The following is a 16,224-nucleotide window of genomic DNA, read 5'->3' as shown; positions in this document are numbered from 1 at the left end:
TCACTTATAGGGTCTTTGCATCGGAACTAAACACATTTTTTTTAAACAGTTATTGGCATGACACGGGTTATGTTCTTCTCATATATTTTATGATAGTATGATACTAAACCCCTAACGGGAGGGATTGTGCCTGATATTCATATGATGAAGACATAATCTTTCAATCAGTTTAATTGAGGTCTGGAGCTGGCATGTCAGTTAACTGCTAGTAGTCTGTTGTTATTTATATGTATTATTGTCATTTTATTTATTTTCTTTTGTTACATCGTTTAACATCGGACTCGGACTTCTCTTGAACTGAATTTTAATGTGCGTATTGTTATGCGTTTACTTTTCTACATTGGCTAGAGATATAGGGGGAGGGTTGAGTTCTCATAAACATGTTTAACGCCGCCGCAATTTTGCGCCTGTCCCAAGTCAGGAGCCTCTGGCCTTTGTTAGTCTTGTATGATTTTTAATTTTTGTTTCTTGTGTATAATTCTGAGTTTAGTATGACGTCCATTATCACTGTACAAGTATACATATTTTTAGGGGCCAGCTGAAGGACATCTACGGGTGCGGGAATTTTCGCTACATTGAAGACCCATTGGTGGCCTTCGACTGTTGTCCGCTCTATGGTCGGGTTGTTGTCGCTTTTTATGTATTATTGACCTATACTTCACAAACACATCTTTATCCTGTAATCGACCTTTCTATTATACTTATAGCTGTCCAGATAACCGGAAGCGATACACATTTACTAAAGTATATCTTCTCCTGGTATCCTGCTTCTGTTGCGAGCGAACGGTTATGTCAAATTACTGTTTGTTTACGTCACAATTCAATTTGACCTCCTCACTGTGATCCACGTTTAACAAGTGTTGATTTCTTTTTAAAAAAAATAAGCTTCGTTACACCTGTTTCTTAGTCTCGTACAAATACAGCTGATATTTAAGACACTAAACAGTAATTGTCTATATATCTCTCAATAATTTCATATTTGTTTCTTTAGATGCTGTTGGGAAGTTTCCTCTATATATGTACCATTTTGCCATTGTTAGTGGCTTTGCATGTTCAAAATGAGTATGTTCCTGTTGTTTTAAAGGATTGCTATTCGTACGAAAATATGGACGATTTCCTTACCATGGGAACGTTGGAACAGATAAGATGTTTGCAGCAATATATGTTAACTTCTAATAATGGTATCATCCAACATAAACTTAATGACTTACTTCGAATCCCTATCAGCATAACGTATTTACGGCATCGCGGGACACAAGTGTTAGACAGCATACCGAAAATTGGAAGTAAAATCTATGATATTCGTCCAGAAACGTTCAAACGCCTAACGGTAAGGCAAAAACATCTTTTTAAAATGTGTTTCAACTGACTGACGAATTAGCTTACCACTTGTATAAACACACATACGCATTATTATACATGTACCACCGCTTTCTAAATGCAATTACACATAGTGAAAAAAGTTCATCTCGTTTGTTCGTCCGTTTCCCTGCATTATCGTCCGTTCGTCTATTTCTCTGTTTTCCCTTCCGTTCGTCGTCCTGCCACACTTATATATAACCTTCTAGTCCTTAATCGCGTCACAAACTAAGTAGAAACTGCACAAAATCTTACTTGCATGATTAACTTTAGACTTCCTACTCCATTTCTCCATATCAATTTTTTAAAGGTTGACTGAGGGAAGAGAAATAAACAGGACATGCCAGCGTCAAGTTTTTGTTTAAATATGTTAATAATAGTAAATGTAATTGTTTTAGATGGATATTTCGATCTTACGCTTAAACAAAATTGTCAAAAGTCACAATAATATTTTATTCAAAAAGCAAGTACAGCTTGAAGGATATATATACAATTTTTGACAAATTATTTATACATGCAATATGTCACATCCATATAAATAGATATAAGAAGATGTGGTATGGGTGCCAATGAGACTACTCTCCATCCAAGTCACAATTCACAAAAGTAAACCATTATAGGTCAAAGTACGGGTTTCAACACGGAGCCTCGGCTCACACCAAACATCAAGCTATAAAGGGTTCAAAAAGTTAATAGTGAAAAACCATTCAAACGTGAAAACCAACAGTCTAATCTATATTAAAAAAAAAGAAACGAGAAACACTTTTAGCCCACGTCAACAAACGACATCCATTTGACATCAGATTCCTTACATTGGCGTTCTACGGTCCAAATGTAGCAAATATATGACTGTTAAACTTTAAACCAACTTTTTAGAGGCCCAAATATTCTGACGCAGAAAACCCTTGCTGTCGATATATGTTAACAATTGCGATTGCATCAGCCATTAGATAACTTTATTTCTCGGTTCAATATCGTCCTTTAGGTGTCAGACCACCAATTAAAAATCCCTATCTGTTCAAAAAAAATTTGCAATTTTCACAGCTTTCTAAATATTTTACCTTAAGTTTAACTTCATGGAAACCAGGTATATCCTGAATTGTACATGTATCACCTTCCTACATGACAATTTTCAACCAATGTTTAAAGTCTTGTACAAATTTCTGATTTTGAAAAGACAGGTACTACCAAAATAACTCCCGGTTTTCTGGAAATCTTAAATTAGTGTACTATGTAACGCATTAATCCTGAATTTTTAATGCAAACTCATAGACAAGTGAATTTTGGCTCAAAATGGTCTAAATATATTTCCCTTTCACCAAAAGTTTCATTTCTGCAAATTTGATGGTTAGTTTAAGTAAACAATGACATCAAAAGCACTATTTTGTGTCAAAGTAGGACTACTTTTACATACGTTCTAAATTGGAGGGAGTAATTGGTGGTCTGACACCTTTAAGCCATTATGAATCCTGTTGTTTTTAAATATATATTTTAGATGTGTGAAGGAATATTTATAGTCATTTTGTAAACTCATATATGAATATAGAAGTGCTACATTCTTTTGCATCAAGGCGGCATTACGCAATAGGCAACCATCATAAAACCTCTCGGTCTCATTGTTTAATATCTTACTTACAGCAGTTTAAATATTATCCCAAAATGAAAGCAAAAGTATAAATGGTCACAAATGAATTATTATACGTTATACAATGTTGATATAAAAATAGAACGTCTATCAACATGTACTAACTAATCTGTTTATAATTTTTATTGTAGGGTTTGATAAAAAATCGTGTCAAAAGGTCAGAGAGTCATAAATTGAAATCTGGTCATACACACCATTCACCAGCCGATCTTGAGCAGATTGCTCGGGACATTGTTCGAGATTCACCTGCGCCTAAAATTACGAAACGCTTCCCCATTCATTGGAACACAACTGAAACAAGAACGAATCGTACTGAATCGGCGGATACTAATGGTCCTTTGGACCAAGCAGTCAATTATGAAAACTTAGTGAAACATATAGATAAACATCGCTCATGAGGATTTATTTTTCATAAATCCGATCGTTTTTCATCAAGTTGATATCGTGCTCACTTGCAACAAGATGTTAAATATTTGAATCCGTGTAAATTTTTAATTATCCTATGACAGAAAATATATTCATGACATATTAGCATGCTTTAGGCAATTGCTAATTATATAATTGTTATTTTATGGTATTTGAAAACAGAGCTCGTATACATTCATTTACTGAAGAAAGATAAAAATCGACTTTTCTTCTAAGATTTTTCCTCATTACTGTCATTTTGTTACTTACCGAAAAGTATGTAAATAAAACAAAATAATAAATATATTGAAGTTCTTTATGATCAATTATTCATAAGCATAAAATGATGTGATACGCTGCCAATGAAAATAATATCTAGCAAAAACCACATGATTAGAAATAAGTATAGGTCTTGGTACAGCTTTCAACAATGAGTATCTATATATATATAAATACATATTTTTATTTGGGATTTAAAACAATCATAAACAGGGGCGATCAACTCACAAACTGAATAAAAGTATGTTAAGTTTGTGAGTAAGAGCCCCGGATTACACATCAATAACCTCTAGAATGAATGTGGTTAATCCTATAATAACTCTCTGATGGTTCCTACAACACCTCAACGTACTGCGATTAAAGAAAATTTTGTTAAACACATTACGATTACTGTATAGGAAAAAAATGTCCAGAAATCAATATAAAAGTTAAAAAAAAATGTTGAGACAAACTGATATGATATTATATATATGAAGTAGGTACACTAAGAAAAAAACTTGGAATTTACAATGACGAAGTTGCTCAAATATGTTGTATTTAAAAAGCAATTTATTGACTCCAAATTGCAATTTGGTGTTCACAGTAAGAAAACATGAAGTTGATCAAAGATCATAAACTCTTGTGAAAAAAGTAAAATAACCAAAAGGAAGTTTCAAAACGAAATGCCCCTCAACAATTGGCAAACTCAAAACATCAAAAGAATGGAAAACAACTGTCATATATAACTTTGTACAGCTATTTCCTTATGTAGGAAATTGTGGATTTGACCAGGCTTTAAAACTAGTTAACCCTCTCACCTGTTTCAAATTTTAGTAGGATAAAAATAGAAAAACTCTGGCAATAACACATGAATTACAATTAATTAGATTTAGTATTTGTTTGATCTTGTGAGCTTCATTCCCCTTATACTTTTTAAAAGATGATCATGCATTTTGACTGTCCCTCTGGTATCTTTCGTCCCCTTTTTAATTCATGGAAAACTATGCATATGAGGTGACAGAAAGGAGGGGTAATCAAAATTAAAATTAAATTGTAATTGATACATTTTTCTAAATTTTTATTAGACCAATACCGTTTGAAGAAATCGTAGAGCCATGTTTATATTAATGTAATTCATTATCATGAGAGCGGTCACAAGACCGGAAAGATGGACGTCTTGTATGTATAAGCCCTCCCGCCGGCCCCATTAAAGCGCCGCATGTGAAAACAATATTAAACATTTAAAAATGTTTTTAAAGGCTATTAAACAGAAAAACAAGTATTTACAATTTGAGTACATGAGATCGTTTTCTGATAAAACAAATTCTAATGCACTACATGTGCGGTTATTAAAATCATATACAGCAACAGGATCCGGTTTTTTTAAAACAAAAATCACTCTAAAAATTCTTTTTCACATATACTAAACAGATGTGAAGAACAATCTAAATCATTCCAAAGGCCTCTGAAGTCGTTATGAGTTTCCATACAATCTTCATTTGCGGCAGTATCGCTTGGTTCATTAGGAAACCAAAATGTTGGCTCTATTTTTCCATAAGTTGAGGCCCAGCGCCAGTCAGATTCAATCACATCATCTATCCCATCTAGCCAATAATGCCCTTTTAGATAGAAACATAACATCTATGCAAACCATGACTTTAAATTTTGATACAATTGTTCAGATTTATTGGAACGCAATGATCTATTTTTGTTCTTTTCTTATTTTTGAATATATTTGCAAGAGAAAGTCCAAATTTGCAGTGTTTTTGTATTCATTCAGCCATTTCTAAACACGGTCAATTTTTTTTACGATTTACAAAGTGTTTTGTTAATGTATTACAGAGGAACCATTTTTTTCATAAATATTTGCCACGATTTATTCTTGGTTCTGTTATAGGGTCTTTGCCGTTTGTATTGGCCTTTTTCAATTGTTGGAAGAAGCCGGAGTGCTTATAGGTGAGAACCACCGACCTTTTGTAAGAAACTAACAATCTAGTGAAACTCGAACTGCCACGTGCGGTATTTGAACTCACAACATCAGGGTTAGACAGGACAGTGACACAGTAGTTGCACTACTTAGATCGCCCTGAAACTGAGCCCCACTTAAATTTGTGCTTTATTTCCCAACTCAATGGTATTCCGTACAGAAAATAGCTTACCAGACAAGTGTTTTAATTCATCACGAATTAAATTTTTCTCTGTTTCAGATTCAATCCTAGCTAAATGTCCACCCAATGAAAGGCAGTAATGCTAAAAAAAACATTTTTGGTATAGATTAGATACATGCAACAACCTTCATAATTTTCTAAGGTTGTTCTATTACATAATGTTTAGAAACTCCTTGTTTGTTCGTATCTTTTATAATTTATACAAATATGAGACTAGTTGAACGGCAAAAATAAAAACTGACTGTCACAAAACCTAAAAATCACGCATATATATTGGATGTTCTTGAGATTCAAATCTCGTTTGTAACAAATTTCACCAAGAGTCCAAGTTTCTCTTGATTTACCCTGTTATACTGATTATCCAGGGAAATAAACAGTTGATCCAACTTATTAACTTATAAAAATAATATAAACAGATGTTTGTGGGGAAAGGGGGGGGAGGGGTGCTAGGATGAAAAAAAAATTATTCTGTATTTATTTTAGTTGTAATTTATGTCCTGCCTTTTATCTTTCCCTCTGTTCGGTCCTGCTTTTTTTTCTTCCTTTTTTTTTAGTTTATCCCGACTATTCTTTTTACATAAATTGTCATTCCGCCCTTCTTTCAAAGTGTCTCATCCTGCCTTCCCTAGTTTTACTTTTTTTTCAAATTTCATCATAGCCCCATATAAAATTCAAATGTTAGCTATAGCTCCCTTACTGACGTAAAATCTACACTTCCTACAGTTTAAGTTCTACTTGGTGTATTTTTTTCAAAATCAAAACTGAAATGGTTATTGAGTATAGATTGATTGCCATTCTTTTCCACAATAATATGATTTGAGGGAGATGAACCCAGAAGAGATGTACATAAATCAAAGGTATTAAGTAAACTGCATGGAAAACAAACGTACTGTGCAGTGATATCTGAGGTAGTTAATGCACACCTTTGCTCAATCTCCGGCGCAGAGATCACATATCCGTTCCGTTCAATACTTTGTAACACTACACTCAATATGACCTCTGCCATACCTTTTTTTTGCGTACTTTTCTCTTCCCAAACTCTAAACGAAATTAACAGTAATGTTTATTTACTTAAGATACTTTTATTAAGAAAAGTATGGAAATTATCGTTTTAAAGAAGATAACTACATTTACATTGATGTAAAATTGAAAATCGCTATGTTTATTAACTTATACTTCCAGTTCCATTTCCGTTAGAGATTATACGTCATTCAAAAATTATGTCTCAAGATTTCAAGATTTTATTTGAACACTCAGACACAGATACATGTGTAACATGAGGTCATACATAATAGCATTATATAAACATGACGAAGTAATTATGTGGTATCAATGAAGGAGTATAAAGATATAACAATAACATACAACATGGTTTTTTTTAACATTTTCAGAACATATTTGCAATGTTTTTGATAAATACAGAAAGACGTTTATACAGTTGTACATTACATATTGAAAGAAGACCTTCCATTTTTTTATAATTAGGGTTCACTGTGTAATAGCTTGGCAGAAACTTTTCCCTTAATACAACAATATTTTGATAAGTACACTTAAATAACAAATGAAATTCATCACCAATATTACTCTTACACAAAGTACATATTCTATCATGCCTCGGGATATTTTGCCATCTGCCTGTTTCTATAGGCAGACGCAGATTTGAACACCTAAAGTGTGTAATCCAAAGCCTGCAATATTCGGGAAGTTTTAGCAGATATGTTTCTAAAGTAAAATCTTTTTTAAATATTGAGTAGAATTGACCTCGTGATGAATTTTCAATATTACTAAACCACTGTTGTACAAATTGATCACAAAGTAACTGTTTTAAGTACATTTTATCACAGTAGCCTGTTTGATTGGCAAAAATATATCCAATGCCAGTATCGTTTAATATTGCTTCTATACAATTTACCCATTTAAAGGTGTATTTAGATTTAGGCCTTAAACCAAGCATAAGTCTATACAATAAACTGCATAGTTTTGATTCATTATTTACAATTTTACACCAATATATAATCATTCTAATTTTCACCTTTATTTCAAGAGGAAATCTACCCAATTCTCCGTACACCATAAAATTAGGCGTAGTGTTTCTAACTTTCAGCGCCCTTTTGCAGAATTTCAAGTGAGTTTTTTCGATAATTTTCAGGTTTTCAAAGCCCCAAACTTCAGAACCATACAGTAAGATAGGTTCTATCATAGAATCAAAGAGTTTAAATTGTAGATCAATTGGTAAAGATTCATTCCGTATAATTTTGTAAATATAAAACAGTGCCTTTTGGGCTTGATCTACAAGTTTCTTCTTGGTATCAAAAAATGTACCATTATATTTAAAAATTACACCCAAATACGAATATGTATCAACAACTTCAAGTAAATCGTTCTGCAGTGTAAATTTCAGATTTTCTTTAGTTTTCCTCTTGCTAAATACCATAACTTTGGTTTTCTTAACATTCACCTTCAATTTCCAATTTTCACAGTACAACTGGAAAATATCTAAGGAATGTTGCAAGCCTTCTTTAGTTTCTGAAAAGATTACTGTATCATCAGCATACAGAATTACGAACAATTCAAAAAATATATGAAGTTCGTTTTCAAATTTTTCCTTTAAAAGTTCTAAAGGAATACCATCTAAATTTCTAAAATATTGTTCCAAATCGTTCAAGAAAATAGAAAATAAAAAAGGAGACAAGTTTTCCCCTTGCCTAACACCAATCAGACATGGAAAAAATTCTGATTGTTCACCATTATATTGAACACAAGATTTAATACCTTGATACATATTAAAGATAACTTTGAAACATTTCCCCTTGATTTCACTAAGATGTAGTTTTTGCCATAATCCAGTTCTTAAAACAGTGTCAAAAGCTTTTCTAAAGTCAATAAATGTACAAAAAAGTTTTTTTCCAAATGAAAAATATAATTCTACAAGTGCATGTAACACAAAAATATTATCTGTTGTTGCATATCCTTTCCTAAAACCAGCTTGATTTTCTGATATAAGCGAAATTTCATTCGCAAAAAAATTTAGTCTAGTATTAATAATAGAAGTGAATAATTTTCCCAAACAGCTGATAAGAGTAATAGCTCTAAAATTATCAGGATCTGTAGGATTGCCTTTATTTTTGAACACAGGTTTAATAATGCCATTTGTCCAAGAGTCTGGAATAATTCCAGTATCTAATACAATATTAAATAATTTACAATACAATGACATAAAAAAAGGTGGTGAATTTTTCAAAAATTCATTAAGTATTTTATCAGAACCAGGTGCCTTGTTATTTTTTAAATTTTTCATGGCTTCCAAGACTTCCAGTTCAGTAATACTTCCATTCAATATTTCATCATAAATGGGGTTACTAGATATCTGATTAATGTCAAGATCGGGTGCATGTATATCATCTTCTTCACCCGCGTTTAAATCCTTAAAATAATCGTAAAATGTATTTATATCTATTGGTGGAGATTCTTTTTTAGTGTAAGACATTTTTTTTAGTGTTTTCCAAAATCCTTTTGTGTCATGCTTTGACAATGTTCTCAGCTCATTTGAACATTTGTCTTTATATTTGTGATAATTAACTTGTAGAATTTTTTTATATTCTCGAGCTGTGTGATTTAATACGGTTTTGTTTGCATCTGATTTTGCTTTATTGTATGTACTTTTGCTTTTATGAAATGCATCTCGTTTGATTCGACATTCTTTATTGAACCATGGTTTATTTTCATGGTCGGGGTTGTGTAGTTTCTTTTTTGATTTACCAAATACAGTCTCAGCCGTGTCTAAAAGTACACGACCTAGGTCATTTACTAGACCGTTAACACTTTCACTGGTGGCTGTGTCAATTTCAATACTATTCAAAATATCATTTAACTGTTGTAATGAACTACCTGTATCGTTTGTCAACACCTGAGTGAAATCGTCTGTTTTTGTACTGTCCCACCTGATGTAAGTATTACTGTTTATTGTATGATTATGCGAATTGTTTAATGAATTGCTCGAGGGAAACGAAAATGAAAAATATAATCTATTGTGAACATCAGAAAACATAGGATTAAAATCAACAATACCGAAATCTGATGTTATATCAAACATACATGGAGACATAATTAAATAATCTACTAAACTTGCATCTTTACAAGTTGTACAACCAATATGTTTATCAGCAAATAATCTGCCATTACAAATATAAATACCACTTCTTTTACAAAGTTCTATTAACATATTACCATATTTATTTACTCTACCACGATCTTTACTACACCTCTCAAGAGGGATATCTTTATCTTTAAGATGAAGGTATGAAAAAATATTATCATCATTATCATAAAAATCATTGACATCTAAAATTTCTAATAAGTTTTCGTCAGGAATAATGTAATCTGAGACAGTAGAAGTTCTGGCGTTAAAATCACCAATTAATGCAATATTTTTTGTATCAGTTGAGTATTTAATTAATTCATCTTCAATTTCCAAAAACGACTCTTCAGAAGTATATCGTGTATTTTCGGGGGGTATATAAATACAACCTAGCAAAATGTTTTCTCGCAAGTTTGATAAATTCTTTGAAATTTCTACCCACTGAACAAATTCAGATTCAGAATTTATAAAATTTAAAAATTTCGACAGGTGTTTTCTATAAACAACAACAATACCACCTGATTTCTTTTTACATTTTTTTCTATGTTTTGCATAAAAAGTATAATCGTGTGGTAATTTCAAGTCATCTAGATCATCAGTTTTAGTTTCAGTAAATATAAGAATGTCATAACTCTTTATTAATGTAGCAAAATCTGGATTCAGCAATTTAGAATTAATACCACAAACGTTAAGATAGGTAAATTTTAAATTGTCAACTGTCCAATTTAAAGGTCCATGATTGTCTGATGTGTTGTCCTAACTGTAATTTCCTCTACCGTTGTGTATTGGATTAGGAGGCTCGTCACGGGATGGATTATAAGGTTGTCCGTCTACCATTATTTGGTCGTAAATTAAGGAAGCTTTTGTACCTCGGCGCTGGAGTTCTTTAAGTTTAGGGATCAACGCTTTACGGCGATTGCTAATTTCGGTTGGATACTGTTGGTTCACTGAGAATTGTGGTTTTGTTTTTAGTTTATTGGGCACAGATTTACGTACACGTTCGTGGTCACGGTAATTTGTAAATCTAGCGATAATATTGCGAGGTTTTCCATCACGACGTTTTCTTAGTCTGTGCACGTTTTGAAATTGAATAGCATCTGCATTTGGGATTTCCAGTTCTTTTTCTATAAAGTTTTTAATCACTGCTTCTGTGTCTTCGTGATCATCATCAAGGGTCTGTTGAATTCCGCCAAAAATAAGATTATACTTCATAGAGTGACTCTGAAGTTTTAAGAAATCTTCCCTAACATTGTTTGAATCAATTTCTATATCTTGTGTATAGTTTTCTACCACTCGCATTCTATCAGAAATTTCGTGATGATGTTTTTCTTCAGTTTTTAAAATGTCATCATGCATTTTCTGTGTCTCCTTAATTTCATCTATCTCTTGCCTCATCCCTGTTAAATTTTGATCTATTGCTCCGAAACGTTCATCTAATTTTTTGTCAAGTTGAGAGAAGCGGTTAGTAAATTCCAAATCAAACCTTTCAAATCTTTGGTTCATCACATTTATTGACGAGAACAACATTTCCATAGTTATATGGGTACGTACACTATCACTTGAGACAGGAAATGGTTGGGATGCAAACGGTGGTTGTGGATTGTGATATGCAGGATATGTAATGTCTGTTGGTATACTTGTACATTCAAACGTCTGGTTCATAGGATTATGTTGATATTGTGGTGGAATGGGCACACTTCTGTTAGATAAATTATGAGGTGTGCTAGTATGCAGAGTGTCATGAGCTTGGTTCAGTACTTGAGAAAAACTTTGTTGTTGTTGTTGAAAGGGCGACGCCATATTTGATTTTGTTTTGTTTGGAGGTGTAAAACCTGTTTGGCTACCAGTGCTCCTTGTTCTCTTTTTGCCCATTTAGATCAAGATGCATATTAAATGATCAGTATATATCACTTTCGAAAACAAAATTCGTTTCAAATTCATGTTTTTCAATCAATTCAGTCGAAATTTTGCGGGAGCTCTTGCATACCGACCTACTCACTCCGCCATGTTGTTCCACATCTGTTGTAAACACAGCGGTTGTGAAGGACTATTTGGTTAACGTTATCAACCTTTTTATACTATTTCAAAATATTTTTATATGGATTTCTACCTATAATTGTAATTTTAAATATGTTTTGTAATGCCTATAAAAGCACAGATTCTTGGAGAAACCACTCTTTAAATTTTGACCTTACAACGTTTTTTGACAAATTTACATGCAACTTTATAAGCAATTACATTCCTACCTCTGAAAAAACAATATTATGTAATGCTTGTTTCTGTATGGTAAAGAAGATTAAAGAATGGAACGAAAAAAATAACAGGTAACTGGTTTTATACAGAAAACCAATTTCAACAGTTCAATGTACACCAGTAGAAGAGTAATTTTCCTATTGTATTTTCATGACCATGGCATGAATTGACAAGGCTCATTTTACAAACAAAGTAATCAATTTAAGTATATCGACAAAACAGTATTATTATGATTACCATTTTTGTTACCTGTATAACATCCGTAATTGGTCACCAATAAAAAAAAGTTACCCTGCTACATGTACATGTAGCCACTAATACCCGTCTTCAACAATTCCAACAGTTTCAGTCAGCTTCAACTGGCCTCTATATGTACATGTGTTAAAATAACTTTTCTATGTTGTACATTGTAAAATGAAGACATGTATTGACAGTCATATATGTTGACACTTACTGAGTGTATAATTTCTATACTTTGCATTAAGTCATCTAAAGACTAGATTTGTGGGTAGTTTAATATCATCATACCATAAGGTACATGAACCCCAGTGGCATAACATCCTGGAATTGTACAGGGAAATGACTAGTGTTAAATTGTCTGTGACATTTATACTGTATGTGTAATCATCTTTAAAAACATTTTCAGTACATACACTTTGATAAGCAAGTAAAAAATACATGTACATGGGCCACTAAACATGAAAAATATATCTGACATATTTGAATATGGTTTTAATGAAATGAAACATGTTATATATGTTATAGAACTTGCAGATGTTCCCAAGATCAACATCCAGTTGATTTGTTAAAGAATGGAAAATTTGGAATCATAGAGTAAGTAATTATCAAATGTATAAGTTGTTCACGCAGCTGAATGTTCACCAGATTTTTTTAAAAACAAAATCACTGTGAAACTAATTGCCTCATCTACATTCTCATTTAATTTAAAATTAGAAAACAAATTTTTTTTTACTAGCTTTAGTTTTCAACTTTTAACATGGAATGTGTAAATCCTACATTGAAAACATTGTACAAATAAACTAGAATGAAATTCAAAACAGTGTGGCTGTGGCCATTGATTGACACATTAAATTCATCCATTGACTGAGACAATTTAGGTGAACGTTTGTATGTAACGACCACTGCTCACTATGTACTTTTTAAAGACACTTAAACTATGGGGTCACCAAAGGTTTCTTAACGCCTTTAATTATAAAATAATTCAAAAAAATAATCAGGAATAACACGATGTTTTGATTTATATCAATTATATAAATCAAAACATTAAGGTTATTCCTGATAATTTTTTGAATTATTTTATAATTAAAGGCGTTAAGAAACCTTTGGTGACCCCACAGTTTAAATGTCTATCGTAGGTAGGTCGTGAACAGTGGTCGTTACAGACACACGTTCACGTAAATTGTCCCAGTCAATGGATGAATTTAATGTGTCAATCAATGGCCACAGCCACACTGTTTTGAATTTCATTCTATTTTTATTTTGGATTTCTATCCCTAATTTAGACTGCTTTATTTTTAAGACATAATTCAACTGCTGTTTCTTCATACTATGGTTTTGTTGATGTATTGATAAAAAGTTATTTAGAATTTATGAGTGATATATTTGTATTTAAAGTCTACCACCAGTTGTGTCCAATACAGTATGTCTAGAAAGTCCACCACAAGTTTTTTCCCATACAGTTGGTCCAGCAGGGGATGCAAGAACAACTGACAAAACAGAGTAAGTAATGTAAGGTAGCACTCCACAGTTAGGTGTGTAGTATCGCATTTTGGCCCCTGTGGTTTTTTCAAATATGAGAGCTAGTGTGCAATAAAATTCATTTTTGGATAGCTGAGTATTAAAATAGCCTTTGTATTGGGTTTATATGAACATCAAGATTATGTAATGTATGTAATATAGGCTGTTTTCTGTATGACAGTCCGTATTTGCATGTCCCTACCATACATTGGTCCGGCAATTATTGTAATGTTTTTTTTCCAACTTTTTTTCGCACAAACTTTGTGATTGGATTTTACGAAAAAATGAGGCGAAAGACACCCATTTTTTATTTGATCATTAAGAAGATTTATGAAAACAGTTTCTAAAAAGGTATCACTCAAAGGCATTGAAATTCTAGTTTGATCCAAATTTTGGGGGGATATGTGACATGTCCACCCCCCCTTTTTGCAATATTTTATGGTAAATAAATGTAGAATGTTGCCATGGATACACATAAAAGGAATTTGTTTTCACTCTTTTAACTTTTGAAAATCAAATCTATGGAATATACTGATTACATACATATGCACATGTACAACACAAACAGTTAGGTTAATGTATTAGAAATCCAGGAATAGGAGATGATAAAACATTTTGTGGCTCATTTTTAATTTTATTTTCTAACTGTGGAGTGCTACCTAATTGTATCATCATAGTGCAGTATTGCGGAGCATGTATGAAACGGATATGAACTCTGCGCCGGAGATTGACCTTTGCTTTAGCATTTCCCAGATTATAGCACAGTAAGAACAATGAGATTTTACCCAGGGCATATGTTTGATTTTCGATAACGACATTTATCATCTAAGATATCATTTATGTAATCAAAGCAATCTTAAGCCAGTTCTCAAATATAATTGGTAAATATTACCATATTTCATAAATTTATTTCCCCATATGACTTGTTTTCTAATATCAACAAATGTGTCTGGTTGTTTTGTTTGCCCCCGCCAATCAAATTCCAAGACTATTACTTCTTTATAAAACGCAGGAATATTTTTGAAATATTTTAAAGATGTTATATCACTTAAATTCATGTTAAATATTGACAAAATTATGTTTGCAAAATATTTCGATAATATAAACTTCCATGTCGCAAGTTTACCATTTACTTATCTATTTACCTATGATGCTTTTAAATCAACTAAATCTAAAGATTCACTATGTTTTTAATAGATATATATAGATGTGGTATGACTGCCAATGAGACACCTCTCCATCCAAGTCACAATTTGTAAATGTAAATCATTACAGGTCACAGTAGGTCTTTAACACGGACCCTGTCCCATTTTATACCACAAGCCTATAAAGGTGCAAAGCTAAGTATACATGTAGGTGATTTCATGGCCCATAAAAATGAATATGGTAGCTGATGCCTATTTAATAATTGTTAGTATATTGTGGACAAGCACGTCTGTTTAAACAGTTCAAACTTTTTTATTTGCCAATTTATCGAATCCTTTTAATATAAATATTTGATTTATCATACTAATTTACTGAGGTGGGTGTATTTTAAAACGACTGCGCCAAAAAGCATTTAATATGGCTCGTTACGACTACACATTATATACATCGTACTTACCGATGCTTGTACCCATGATAACGATCGTTGATGTAAAAGATAGCACGATGAATTATAACCAACAAACCAACCAGGAGGACAAGCAGATAAAACACAGCCTATATGTATACAATTTACAAATGATACATCAACAGTATGAATATAGTAAGTTGCCCATTTCATTTTGTTCTAATTTATTCACAGATTTAATAATAAAAAAACAATGCTGCATTTCTTTTTTAAAACATTGATATTTTTATGAAAAAATTGTATACAGCGTCAACAACGAAAGTATTCCCTTAACTTGAAAACGTAGGGCTAAGCACATCGAAATCAAATGAGCTAAAAACTTAGCTATTCATTAATGTTCCACCAAGTCCTGTGAAAGATGAATAGAACTTTCTTCAAATCATTGTTTTGCCAACTCTTTTGTCATAATAGACAAAAAAATCACCGCGATTCATTGAATGAGAGAATATCTATAAATAAGTAAACTAAAGTATTTTGAAACATATACTTACATGCTGATAACAAAAAGAACAAAGGAACTGACATCGTCATAGCCTTGATACTTTAAATGATCTATTACTAAAATGTATAATCGTCGACTCTTTCACTAGTTATAATATCTAAACTTAAATACTATATGGTATCTTGA

The 16,224-nt window shown here is 32.1% G+C and overlaps 2 protein-coding genes across 5 annotated transcripts in view; one reads left to right on the top strand and one right to left on the bottom strand.

Annotated features, from left to right (window-relative positions):
• Positions 1-3,631, top strand: part of LOC139519985 (uncharacterized) — a 17,477-nt gene extending 13,846 nt beyond the window's left edge. For 3 of the 4 annotated variants that reach the window (XM_071312321.1, XM_071312320.1, XM_071312322.1), the window contains exon 3: positions 3,136-3,631. In XM_071312321.1, the coding sequence (XP_071168422.1) occupies positions 3,136-3,402 (267 nt within the window). In that variant the 3' untranslated portion in view covers positions 3,403-3,631. Of the gene's footprint in view, positions 1-991; positions 1,331-3,135 lie in introns of all 4 variants that reach the window. The other variant, XR_011663781.1, reaches the window with a different exon arrangement.
• On the bottom strand, positions 1,798-16,224 carry LOC139519987 (lactose-binding lectin l-2-like). Its single transcript, XM_071312323.1, has 4 exons — positions 16,088-16,224; positions 15,588-15,685; positions 5,827-5,917; positions 1,798-5,286 (listed from the first exon to the last, which is right to left on the bottom strand). Exons 1-4 carry the CDS (start codon positions 16,125-16,127, stop codon positions 5,063-5,065), a joined length of 453 nt encoding a protein of 150 aa, XP_071168424.1. The 5' UTR covers positions 16,128-16,224; the 3' UTR covers positions 1,798-5,062.

This window comes from Mytilus edulis, chromosome 4, assembly GCF_963676685.1.
Source record: "Mytilus edulis chromosome 4, xbMytEdul2.2, whole genome shotgun sequence".
In the NCBI taxonomy this organism is placed as follows: Eukaryota; Metazoa; Mollusca; class Bivalvia; order Mytilida; family Mytilidae; genus Mytilus; species Mytilus edulis.
The sequence above is the reverse complement of the archived record's forward strand: the minus strand, read 5'-3'. Positions and strand labels throughout refer to the sequence as shown.